Source organism: Kwoniella bestiolae, chromosome 7, assembly GCF_000512585.2.
Source record: "Kwoniella bestiolae CBS 10118 chromosome 7, complete sequence".
Lineage (NCBI taxonomy): Eukaryota > Fungi > Basidiomycota > Tremellomycetes > Tremellales > Cryptococcaceae > Kwoniella > Kwoniella bestiolae.
In genome coordinates this window covers 389,027-401,047 of record NC_089247.1, presented here as the reverse complement: position 1 = coordinate 401,047, position 12,021 = coordinate 389,027, and the positions used below count along the sequence as shown (strand labels likewise).

The window sequence follows — 12,021 nt, the reverse complement described above, 5'->3', positions numbered from 1 at the left end:
ACGAATGTGTTCACCTTCTAAACGACCAAGTCACCCAAAAGAGAGGAAACTTCCGGGTCAGGCTACTCCGGTTGTCGGTTACGTACCTCAATCGCAATCCATCGCTTCCTGCGAGCCGGATGCGCCTGTGAAAATAACTGCAAGTCAGTGGTAACATCGATTCTCGCCAGCTCAGCTCAGTACTCCACTTTGGACTCGCTTACTCTATGGCGTTCAAGCTGAGAAGACCTAATATCACATGATCACCCATCCAACTGCTATGTACTAAAATAGCGCCAATGTAGAGAAATGACGATAAATGAACGGGAAGTCAGGTACACAGATCGACGTACTCTGGCAGCCGGTTAAAAACCTAATCTTACGATACTTATGACATGACAAACGTTATTCGTTTCTCCTTTTAGGCTATCATCGCATCATATAAGCTTACTATACAGCCCCACAATCGTTCCAGTGGTGCCAGATTGCGCTATCAGCGGAGCAACACCATTAAATATCGGTACAAGTTATCGTCAGTCTGGATTCTAACCGAGTTGCCCAACTCCAAGAAAAACAGGACACGCCGAGGACCAATTTGCTCGGCACTTTACAACCATGTGGTTCATGATTGCATACGATGCATGTACTACAGAAGTACGTACTGATTGTGGAGTGAGCTCTTAGATCTCATGTCCTCATATGGTTGCATGATGAAGCGTCCCAGGAGAAAGAAAGTGCTTCATGGCCAAAGGTGGGGGGGAGGGGTGTTGGGGGTTGGATCTGTAACTTCCCCCTTCGCCTTCTTGTTTTGGATGTCTAACATGTCTAAGCATCTGCATACCACACACCTGCCTGTAAGAGCACGCGAGGGTTGCAGAGGAGTGAGCTATCACTCATATAAGCGTGAAGGATTATCACTTCAAGCCATACAACGACTCGACCTCCAGCTTGATCATGCCGAATATCGCTCACATCTTTAACGCTTTCCCTTCTGTGGATCATCAGCAAGCAGTCGGGAAGCACAGAAAGCTGTGGGTATAATTTGAGTAAGGAGGAGAGTGAAAAGGGTAAGCTAGATGGTACCGGTCCTCCCTTGCACAGGCTGTCCTGTGCTCTACACCCTTTGCTTCGTAGTGTGACTCACGCTATCAAACTACAAACAGTCGTCACCTAGACCCTTCTCTGATGTGTTTTGTGAGGTGTGGAACGACATTCAATGGGTTGCCCCGCTGTATCGATCCAAGTGTATAGATGCCCGCTCGGGATAGACGATTATGATATTGCATCTATGAGTTACATGTCCCAGATCAAAGCAAGTCCACGTTGATCTGATTCTCTTCACAGGGATGTGTTCTTGTGCTTTAAAGTTACCATCTGATACAACCTCTTAGAATTGTGATCTCCAGAACATCAAATCTAAGCAGTTTGTTGTGGCGCACGAGACCCCCCACCCCTCCTCGCGTCTCTTCTTCAATCTCTTGCGCCAGCGAAATCTGTCTGGAATGGCTGGTCTTAAGCCTTTTCAGCCAAACCCTTTTAGCAGCTTGCGCAGAAACGTGTATGGCGCTGGCGACCTACGGGACAGGATCATTCTCTAAACGATCAGAGGACAAGTGCTCTTCGATAAGTACAGTAATCCTGAAATTGTCGTGCGCTAATTACGTCTATTATCGTCCCATCTGTCTAGCACTGTCACACCTATTATCCAGCGATGCCAGCGATTGGGACCCAGTATTCACTGTGTAGCCTATGTAGGAGGTTGACCGTATCCATTACCAGCTCTAGGTCGCAAAACATACGACAACAAAGTCCTGATTGATAGGTATACGCTCGACAATGGGCAAACCATGTTCTTCCAGTCCACCGCCCATACGTTTGACTCAAGCATATTATTAGAATACAAAAGGGATAGAAACGAAATTGCGCTGCGACACTACGGCTTATATACACACATATCGAGACATCGTAATACCCAACGCAGTATGCATGATGCTTATCAAGGCTCCGCCGATCCCTAGGTGAGGCTTCACTTTATCGGCAGCAGATGAATATCTGGTTGTTGTAGTTGCGGTAGTAGTGGTGTCGACTAGAGCGGCAGCGCCAGTCGCTGTAGAGGGAAAAGGGGTAGGGGATCCCGTGATCTGCTGCAATTGTGTCTAGTCAACGCCACCACATGAGGCTGGTCGATCATACGGTCGGGCACAAGGTCCTCCGATCACCTGCGCTCGCGTCGTCGTAGCTGTGGGGAGACTTATGGTCATTTCGTATGGCTGAATGGTGACTCTAGGTGTGTACATGGCGGCACCGCCAGGTTCGAGGAGGATTATCGAGGTGACGTATTTGACAGTCGAACATTCGCCGTAATCCGGCTGGAATTGTCATTCTTACAACCGGGTCCAGAGCCTACACAACTAACGGTCTGAATGGACGATGCAGGTGCGGGGTAATAACCAGGTCCAGCTTGGGAGCACAATGAGAACAGGGTGCACGCCATGGAGTTGTCGCTCCCGGAGGGATCGCATTGGAAAGTGTAGTAAGACGGGTTGGAAGGATTGGTGTAGACGGTTTGGGTAGTCGCATCGCACCATGCACAAGCCCCAGTCGAGCCCCAAGTTCCAGGACTGCACAAGATCCCATACGCGGCATAACGACCAGTGACTGAGCAGAAACCGGTGGTGGTGATAGAACCCATACTTGTTGAAGAGAAACGCAGGGGCGAGGTGATTGAAGATAGCCTTGATGGGGATGCCCGTCAAGAGCCAGAGGTTTTCGGATTGATTGGATATAAGGACTAAGAAATATATCTGAGGATTGGTGAACATGAGGGAAACACCCTCCCTCAATAGAAGTTGTTCAGCCCTCTTATGTGTTCAACAAAAATGGGACGCGCATGGTGCATGAAATTCTGGACCAACACCACAATTGCCGCCCGACTTGAAAATCCATGATGGGAGAGCAGTCTTCCACACCGTGCCAGCCAGACCAACTTGTTTCCGCGCTGCTCGATCCCTTGGAACACATACCTTAAAATGGGCTTGAAATGTAGAGACAGAAATTAAGGTTGAAATAAATATGGCTGCTTGACATATGTACCTCTGCTTAAAAGGAAGTTGTAAGAACAAAACGGGCGGGGAGGAACCCTGACAGCTCCGATCGCAACAGAAACAGAACGAGTGGTCTTACGCAAGATTTGGTGCCTAAAAATGGGAAAAAAAGGTAGATCACCTTACTCGTCTTCCATGATCAGCTGCTAATCCTGAAATGCAAGGCAGATGAGATGCTTCCGACTCTCAAGGTGGTGGTGATCTCGGGAAACACTGTGACCCCGTACTTTTGCGATCCGGGGGAACGGCGACCAAGAAGTGCGAAAAGGCGAATCCCGAGTAGGGTGCGGCGTGGATCAATTATCTACAGGACAGGCACAAGAAGAGGTTGTCCCACTCTCAGCACTGCCATCATCCCTGCCCACATCTGGAACGATGGCGCTCCGAGACGAACCAAAGACACCTCGGACAGGCATTCTACGTACACCGAATTGTCTGGAAGATCTTTTATATTTGGCGCCGTCTGTCCAACATGGAGCAGGAAGTTCCATTCCCGACGAAAATCTTTTTACCATAACATACCATCCTCCGCTTTCCGGCTCACAGATTTCTGCTCTCGCGGGTTGAAACAAAAGCGCAATCAATATACACGAGATTGTTCGGTTCGGTATTTCCAGGTACATTCGAGTAGGCAAAACACCAGGGTAATTTTAGGTCCTCACGGACATCACGGAAGAGGTGATGAAGGTGTATCTTAGTCGATGCGACTGCATCGGGCAGTGTAGATCGATTGCTCGATGCAGACGGTCATTCTATAGCCAGGGTTTGTACCACTCACAGATGCAAGCGAGCTATGCATGACCGCGCAACCTTCGACTCATGACAAATACGCTACTTTTACACAGGCAGCTTCTACGGACTCCGCTGTTTGGAACCGAGCCGGACGAGCTGAAGATAACCGAGTCAGGTCATTGATCAAGGTGAAGATGTCGTCGCAGAGATTCCCTGGTGTTCAGTACGGTAGGCAGCGTTGTTCCCCCTGCTTAGTGCAGTATGCAGGATCTTATGATAGCAGAGCTGGAGAGTCCAACACCCATATGTTGTACGTATTATTATCAGAACGTCAAGGAGCGTCCACCGGCTTTGCGATGACTTGGAATATCACATTCTTTCGCTCCGAGTATGTAGGTAGGATCCAGCAGATTGAGTATCGTATCGTTTGACCAGTACGTCTGTACAGCTGCTAAGCGCATGCGTCGCAATATTACCCTCTTTTGATCCGGTTGGGTGGCCTTCCATGACCATCTTCGCAACTACAAGCTCGGCGAAGCCGTTTGCGATATGGTCTGGGCCCTCGACATTCTCCGGCCTCGGCGCACAAAAGCTATAACGACTCGATTCGTAGGTGTAAGCGTTTCACATTTAAGGTCAGATAGAAATGTGACTCCTGGAATTCAGATTCCCACAGTTTTATATCCCAACTGGAATCGTTGCATTTGACCTCCTGTACGAAGACCAACGCCCAGGTGGAAACAACGAATTTGAAATTTGCCACTCTGCTCAACCATTTATCGCGAAGATTCACCAACATGTCCTTTTTATATCTCTCACATTCTCGACCTCGTAATACCACTGCTGCTAATCTTTGTCGACATAGTCCCTCTGGAATTGTGACCAACAAATCATTTACGAAGATCCGGTGTCTCCTACATCCGGCCGAAGGACTGCCAGGGATATTCGTGAATTCGATCAATGGACGGGTAATTTTGACCCCGAACAGGTAGCTTACGAAGGCGTGTTGGGTCATCGCGAATCATATTACGATACCAAAGCAAAGAGGCACATCCTCTGAGCATCTTTGTCCCCTACGATAGTCCGATTTGTCAACTGGAAGCACGGCTGCTCTCCAAATGGACTGACCAATTGGAAGACTCATCCGGGGATGGGTGATTAGCCGGAACGTTCGAGTTCAACGAAGATGATCACAAGAGTTTATGTGACGAGTCTAAAGCGTGTAAACGAGAGGGTAAGACCGAATTTTCTTTGTGGTTGAACCTTGCAAATGCAAATTTGGGGACGAACACCACAGAAATTCTGGGTCCCATTACAGATGATCGTTCCGGAACCTTCCGATTTGAGCCTGGTTATACAGTTACTCAACCTTCAAATACATGTGATATTGGATTTAGATCTAGGACTCAACATTCTGACCTCGTGGCATCAAGCTCAAATAGGGGCAGAGACCGACCATCGCAACAGGTCACAACGGAGATCGTTATCACCTATCCAGTGAGTAAAACAATCGCATTGGTGGAGTTTTCAGATAAGACTTCCGTCTTGCTAATGTAGACAACGACTGCTCACAGACGGAATGAGTTGAACCCTTCCCCGGGGGAAGTGGGCGGCGATTTTCAAAAGATCTGTACATGTTGGATCAACATGATTACGTTCATGTCTCTCATTATAGGAAAATGGAGCGCATTTTGTTATACTTTACCAGTCGTGTGTATGAATCAACCGTATATGATGGAACCTACCTAGTGATCGCCGCTGAGCGCCGCTGAGCTTTTTGGCCGGAAGCCTGGTATATCTTTCATCTAGTCGTGGAGTGATTACAGCAGACAGAGAAACACACTTGTTCGACCTTGTCCTCTGTACACCATCAATCTAAAGATGGAAACTGACGTCATGTATCAACCTCCGCGAATCTGATCGAGCGCTGTGCCACACGGAATATCGCTCCTCTGTATTTGCAGACCTTCCTTTGCGAGAACATCGTCTCTTGTACTATGACACGTTAAGAACCTTCACCGTCTGTGAATGGATCAAGGGGCAAAAGGTACTTATGCTGTGCAACATCCATTGTCATCTGCTCTAAGCTACTGTAGCAGGTTCCCTCCTTCCTTTCAATTCAACCTTCGTTCCACGAATCGAAAGGTCTGGTCATAACGTCACGCAGTCCTATGTCCGATTTTTGCTGTAGCATCCCGAGCGGGGGGGCTGTCTTGTACAGGTTGTGTCCCAATCCTGGCATAAATAGCTAGGAATATGTACTTGCGTTTCCATCTGATTCTTCTGCTAATCACACACATACACATCTTGAACATACACCTGAAGCTCGCAGCGGGGACTGCTATATGATGGACGAGGAGACATATCTGCCCAAGTGTGAAGGTGATAACCAAGATTTCAGATATTCTATTGAGCGGGTGACTCAAATGAAGTGTGAAGGCGACGGGCATGCGTCTAACGTCAAGCCCGAAGATGATCCGCAAGGCTACAACTACTACCCACAGCAATCACTCGAATACCGGTCCACATCGGGCCATGAAACCCCCAGAACATCGGGAGTCCGTCCGCTCACTACCTTCGTACCGGGAACCTACTGCTACAAGCAGTGTACCAAGACTTCGTTGACTTACAATACCCCTGAAGCAGACATGAAATCGCGGCGATCAATGGCTGTTAGAGATATCCATTCGGAATATTCGAATAGCATGACCCGGACTCATGATTCCATAATGGTCGCTCAGAAGGACAACGCACGGTTCAGTCGTTGGGCATCAAAGGTTGAATCGGCTCAGGAAGCCATCCGAGTGCTATATGGTCGGCGTGAAGCGTACACCGATCCAACTTCCAAACTGGAATATCCTACCATCGATATTATTATCCCGGAAGATAGCCTGAGATGTCACCTGGATGTAACGCTCCTCACTGCATCCGATGAAAGGATCCAAGATTCGGCAGGTGATGTCTGTTTAGCAGGTAGTTTGGACCTAGATCGAGAGGTCCACACCTTCCTTTTCGAGAGTGCACAGCGCGTCAGGAAAAGGGATCAGCCGGGGGCCATCCACAATAGCGAATTTGAGGAGTCGATCGATATTGTTGCTGCGAAACTGGGAGAAGATACCAAAAACGTCATTAACACCAGAGACCAGAGACCCCTAACAAAATTTCGTTTCCAATCTGGATTTTCCATCATCCAACCTAAGAGTGGCGCACTTCCGGGATTCAGATCGGCAAACAACAGCTCGAAAAAAGTGATCCCGGGTCCTTACGGGCAGCGAAACGGAATTTGGCGAGTCAATCATTCTTACATTGTGACTATGCATCCTGTGAGTGCTCAAATCGCACTGGGGGTCTACTTTATTGTCCAGCTCAACCGCCATTGTGCTGACCTTTTGAAACCACTCTTCGCAGTTGGACGACGAGTGAAATTTGCTGATTGACCAGAATCGAACGGACAATCGCCTACAATATTTTTTGCAATGCAGGTGATCGTTGCGAAGATTAACCATGGAATATTTCTGTGATTATCTATGATTCTGCATGTATATATGTCCTTGACGATGTGAAGAGTCACATTAGGCTGTATCCTGCATGCCTGTGCGCATTTTACCTGTCATTGGGATGTGTATATTGCACAGCATTGCATCAAGTTATACACCAGATTTTCGGTACTGCTTGATGTCGTAATATGCTAAAACGAATTACAGACTATCGAAGAACGACAGATCCTGAGCTGACAATCCACCTTTCCCACCCCCCTGCACCAGCTCGGTCGGACTAATTGCCGAAGCGACGACCTGTGGCGTAGGAGTAGCCGTTCTGGAAGGTTGAAGAGATCCACCAAATACGGGACTACCCAAACCCAATCCGTCATTCCCACTTGAAGCGGAAGCAGGGGTGCCAGTATTCTGAGCGCCATCATCTAAGAGATTGTTCAATCTCGAATTCGGTCTGCCAGGTGGAGGTGGACTGAGGAATGGGAATCCCGCTTGTGCGGTGGAGTTAGAGGGTTTGGGTGGAGGTGCAATAGCTGGAGCCACGGGGCTTGGTGGGGCAGGCCATCGTTTACCTTTACTTGCTGATGCTCCGGTCACAAGGTTTAGTGTGGGTGTATGGTCCAGCGAACCTGGTCGAGCATGATTGGCAGGCGTGGAGAGTTTATTGGAGCCTGGTGTATTTATAGCTGAGGACTTGAGAGGTGTCTGAGTTTGAGCTTGTTGTAGATGAGATGGGAGACCTGAAGGTATGGTAGGCACAGGTGCAGGAGTGGTAGATTCGAAAGTAGAGAAATCGCCGAAATCGTCGAATGTCGATGTGGATGCATGTTGGGGTGTACCAAAATCGTCAAAGTCGAAATTGGTGAAGTCGTTCACACCGCCTTGACGAACAGGTGTAGCTGGGGTAGGTTTGCTGACGATTGATGATATAGCTGGATTAGGGGGTGGAGGTGGTGGAGGCGACAGTGATACACTCGGCGTATTCGATCGGGAAGGTACGAGCGGAGGAGCGATGATGGGGGTCGTAGGTGATTTGACGGTGGGTTTAGGCGCAGAGTCAAGAGAAAGGAAATCGTCCCATGCATTTGAGGGGGAAGCCATGCCTTGTGCTGGGGATTGTACCATTGGCGATTGAGTTGCAGAAGAGGTAGATTGGGTATGGGTCGATCCACTGAAATTCAGATCACCTAGTAGGTCAAAGTCGGTGGGAGGAGGCGATTTCATCCTAGCTACAAACCTACCGCTATTTGACCTTTGTCCCGATGCTGCTGCAGGACCTTTAGGAGGTGGAGCGAGGGGTTTAGGTAATTGCGTAGGCTTTGAACTGAGTAAACTCTCCAGAGAAGCTATCTGTTCGTTCCTTCCTGGTTCTAACGCTAACAAGTCGCCCACACCTTTCTCAGGCGGTTTCAAGGATGGTACTTCGGATAGGAACGAGAAATCGTCTGCTGAAAGTTCTAGATCTTTATTACTGCTCTCTTCAGCTTCTTGAGTGGAAGGTTGAGATTTGTTACGAGATAATCTACCAAAGAACCTCGATACTGCTGAGGGGGCAGCTTGCACAGGCTGTTGAGGGGGCTGTGCTTGTGTTTGTGTTTGCGGAAATGTGCCTGAGGGAGCCGAGTGGCCGATATCATGATTGTCATTTGTCACCGAGAGAGAGGATGGTGCGGGTGAGTTGGGTCGGGATGAAGCGATAGATATCGATGGTGCTCTTGATGAAGGTGGTTTGATATCCGTTGAATGTCTCTCGCTGCTACCGTTCAGATCAGGCGATGCCAATGATATTGATTTCCTTTCCAACACTCCTCCACCCGAAGTAGTCAGTTGTCTCTCTGGCACAGGCCTTTTCCCCCAGAATGACCATCTGCTCTTGTTCTGCTCTTCCTGTTGAGATGAGTGATCTTGAGGAGGTGCATCTGGTTCACCGAGCATCGACCTGCTTGTCCATGATGGTCCTGCACTTGAGCTGGCAAGTGCCAGTGGATCTATCCTGGTTGGTCTGCGAGGTGCGGTAATGGTCAAGAGGGAAGTGGAGGGTGAGGGGTTGGGTCTTTGTAAGGCGTATACATATCGTTCGTGGGTCATAAGAGAGGATAGGACGGGTGGGTAGGTGTTGATATCCGGCGGTATAGTCGATAGTGAGCGTAGTCGATCGATGCTGAAACGAGAACAGTCGCATAATTCAGCTTCTCTATTCTCAGCAGTAGCATCTACAGCGAGAGGGAACTAACGTGTCTTCATCAAGCTTCTTCACCATTTCCTCAAACTGCAATTCTTCTGCGCCAGTCATCTTTTCCAGATCTGTCTGTATAAGACTCCCCAGTAAGTCAGTCCAAGCTTGAGTCAACCCATCTGTCTTCTCCTTCGGCTGTACGAAAAAAGTTCGTCAGCCTCTATCCCTCTGTCTATCTACAGATCCCCATCTATTGTGAATCCGTGAATCAGGCGCTCTAAGGAGCAAAGCTCACCGCTCTCTCCTGCATTACACGTATCTTCCTATGAGCTACCTCCCAATCATCATCCCCTCTTGATCTATCTTCCACCACAGCCGTCCTAGCAGGTCTTGCTCCTCCCCAGCCTTCCCCTTCTTCCTCTTCCTCCAGATCCTCTTCCTGAGGTATAATCGGCGACTTGAAGGAAGTTTCACCCTCCTCCCCAAAAGACGTATCTCTCCAAGAGGTCTCATTCCTCCCTCCTCCCCATGATAGCTCTTCTCCGCCCCATCCACCGGAGCCTGAATCTGCTTTGACAGTGGTGGTACTAGGTCCAGAATTATTACCCCACGGATCATCTCCACCTGAGCTAAATGACGGTCCAGCTGAGAAACCACCGAAGTCGTCTCCGAACGAAGGTGATTTAGGTATGGGACTGAGGTTTGCCGAGGTCGAGGCGAAGGGTTGGTCTTGGAAGGTGGGAAGTGGTTGAGGGGGAGGAGAGGAGGTGGGGAAAGTTGGTGAAGGGAATTCTCTTTGAGGGGACGGCGCTGCCGATGTTGTAGTGTATTTAGGTGATATGGGCGGAGAGGAGGAAGAAGCTCGCTTGATGGGAGATTTGCTAGTATCCCAAGTAGGCTGTTGATCTTCTACCGTGTAAGGTTCTGGTGAAAAAGAACCTTCAGGCGGTGAGGGTGATTCCTCATGCTCAGACTTAACTCCGCCCCATGGCTCATGGTTCTCCCCACCCCACCCTGGAGTCTCTACCGAAGATTTCTTCGGGCTATCCTCCTGCTCTTTATCAACAGATTCGCGGGTGGGTTCTTGCTCTGCCTGTGGAACATGCGTGACACCCCACGGATCAGAGTCGTCAAACCTTGGTGGAGGTGTGGTCCTGCCAGTAGAGGGCATGGTCATTGCTATAGCGCTGGAAGGTTTGGAGGGTGTGGACCATGATGGTCCTGCCCATGGGTCGTCCATCGTGGGTTAGATCTGGAATTCTGTTGTGATCAATATGTGTATATCATGTCAAGACGTGAAACGTTGAGGTTGAAAATGGGCGATATGTATAAATGGTGTCAGTCACGGTTATAGCGAAGTGGTGACGAGTACACTGATGGTGGTGGTGTCGCGTGGCCCATTTACTTTCACCACTCGTACATATATCATCCATCTTTCTCATCTCATCAATCAACACTACTATATTTCACACCTACAACCAATGGACAGCTCACCGCAAGGGAGATTAGAGATTGTAGACTAACTACACATCTCCAGATAGGAAAGACCCAAGGAAAGGACCAAAAGACACAATGTCAAAACCCCCTCCAGCTCCCACCAATTCGAAAAAACATCATCGCCCCCGCTCATCCTCCCTCTCCCTATCGATCGCTCGATCCCCCTCAGTCCTCTCCTCAGGCCTGTTCTTCCCCGCCTCTCCCCACCCGATACAAGATGACGAACAGTTAGAAGATGAGATATCGCACCATCCCAACGTATATGGCGTTCATGCTCACCCATACGGTAATCCCATGAGAAGGGTGATTTCCGCTGGAGGTGCGGGGAAGTTGGATATTATAAATGATGAGGAGATAGTTCAGGAGGGAAGTACAAGTGTACCTCATCTACCTATACATTCACTCGATACTTCACCTAAGATCGCGAAATCACTTCGGATACATACTCAAGACAACGACGAGGAGGAGATTGTGGAGGATGAGAACGATCACGACGATACCTCCCGACCACTCCTACCAACTCGGAAAGTCTCGTTCCAACCCGTCTCTTCAAACGATATACACGCAGGGCAAGATAGACCTTCGGATGGTGAAGTTAAGTACGAAGGTCCATTCCAACCTCCCGATTCTAAGGAACTCTTATCGATCATCTTCAGTGTAGTGGGGGTGACGATCCTTGCGGTCGCTGCGGGATGCACGACGATATTCGATTGGGTATTATGATGTGGGATATTTGGGATAAGGTGTGGATATCAAGTTGGATCTGTAGATAAGCAAGAGCTCAAGCTCAAGCACAAGTACAAGTGAAGGATAGTCGGACAGGACCACATCCTTCTATCATAACGTTCATGGCGACACCACTTTGATCGATAATCCTTTGCTACTTCAAGTCAAATTATGATAAGGCCAAGATGTGGATTGCTCTTACCCGTCCAATATGGATACTCATCCCCAATCAGACGGAGGAGTTTCACGAATTGATGTATTCTCTCGACCAGAGACCAATAAAGGACAAGTGGAAATCCATTCAATCGTAAGC

General features: G+C 48.8%; 4 protein-coding genes across 4 annotated transcripts; 2 read left to right on the top strand and 2 right to left on the bottom strand.

Annotated features, from left to right (window-relative positions):
• Positions 1–2,135: 2,135 nt before the first annotated feature.
• Positions 2,136–2,671, bottom strand: I302_108075 (uncharacterized protein; the record flags this gene model as incomplete). Its single annotated transcript, XM_019194152.1, has 2 exons — positions 2,136–2,348; positions 2,396–2,671. The coding sequence occupies 2 exons, from the start codon at positions 2,669–2,671 to the stop codon at positions 2,136–2,138; spliced, it is 489 nt and encodes a 162-aa protein (XP_019044275.1).
• Positions 2,672–6,241: 3,570 nt separating this feature from the next.
• I302_108074 (uncharacterized protein) lies at positions 6,242–7,238 on the top strand (the record flags this gene model as incomplete). The annotated part of the gene is made up of 2 exons (XM_019194153.1): positions 6,242–7,138; positions 7,224–7,238. 2 exons carry the CDS (start codon positions 6,242–6,244, stop codon positions 7,236–7,238), a joined length of 912 nt encoding a protein of 303 aa, XP_019044276.1.
• A 275-nt stretch (positions 7,239–7,513) lies between these two features.
• I302_108073 (uncharacterized protein) lies at positions 7,514–10,725 on the bottom strand (the record flags this gene model as incomplete). Its single annotated transcript, XM_019194154.1, has 3 exons — positions 7,514–9,470; positions 9,544–9,680; positions 9,781–10,725. 3 exons carry the CDS (start codon positions 10,723–10,725, stop codon positions 7,514–7,516), a joined length of 3,039 nt encoding a protein of 1,012 aa, XP_019044277.1.
• A 332-nt stretch (positions 10,726–11,057) lies between these two features.
• On the top strand, positions 11,058–11,705 carry I302_108072 (uncharacterized protein; the record flags this gene model as incomplete). Its single annotated transcript, XM_019194155.1, has 1 exon — positions 11,058–11,705. One exon carries the CDS (start codon positions 11,058–11,060, stop codon positions 11,703–11,705), a length of 648 nt encoding a protein of 215 aa, XP_019044278.1.
• Positions 11,706–12,021: the final 316 nt, after the last annotated feature.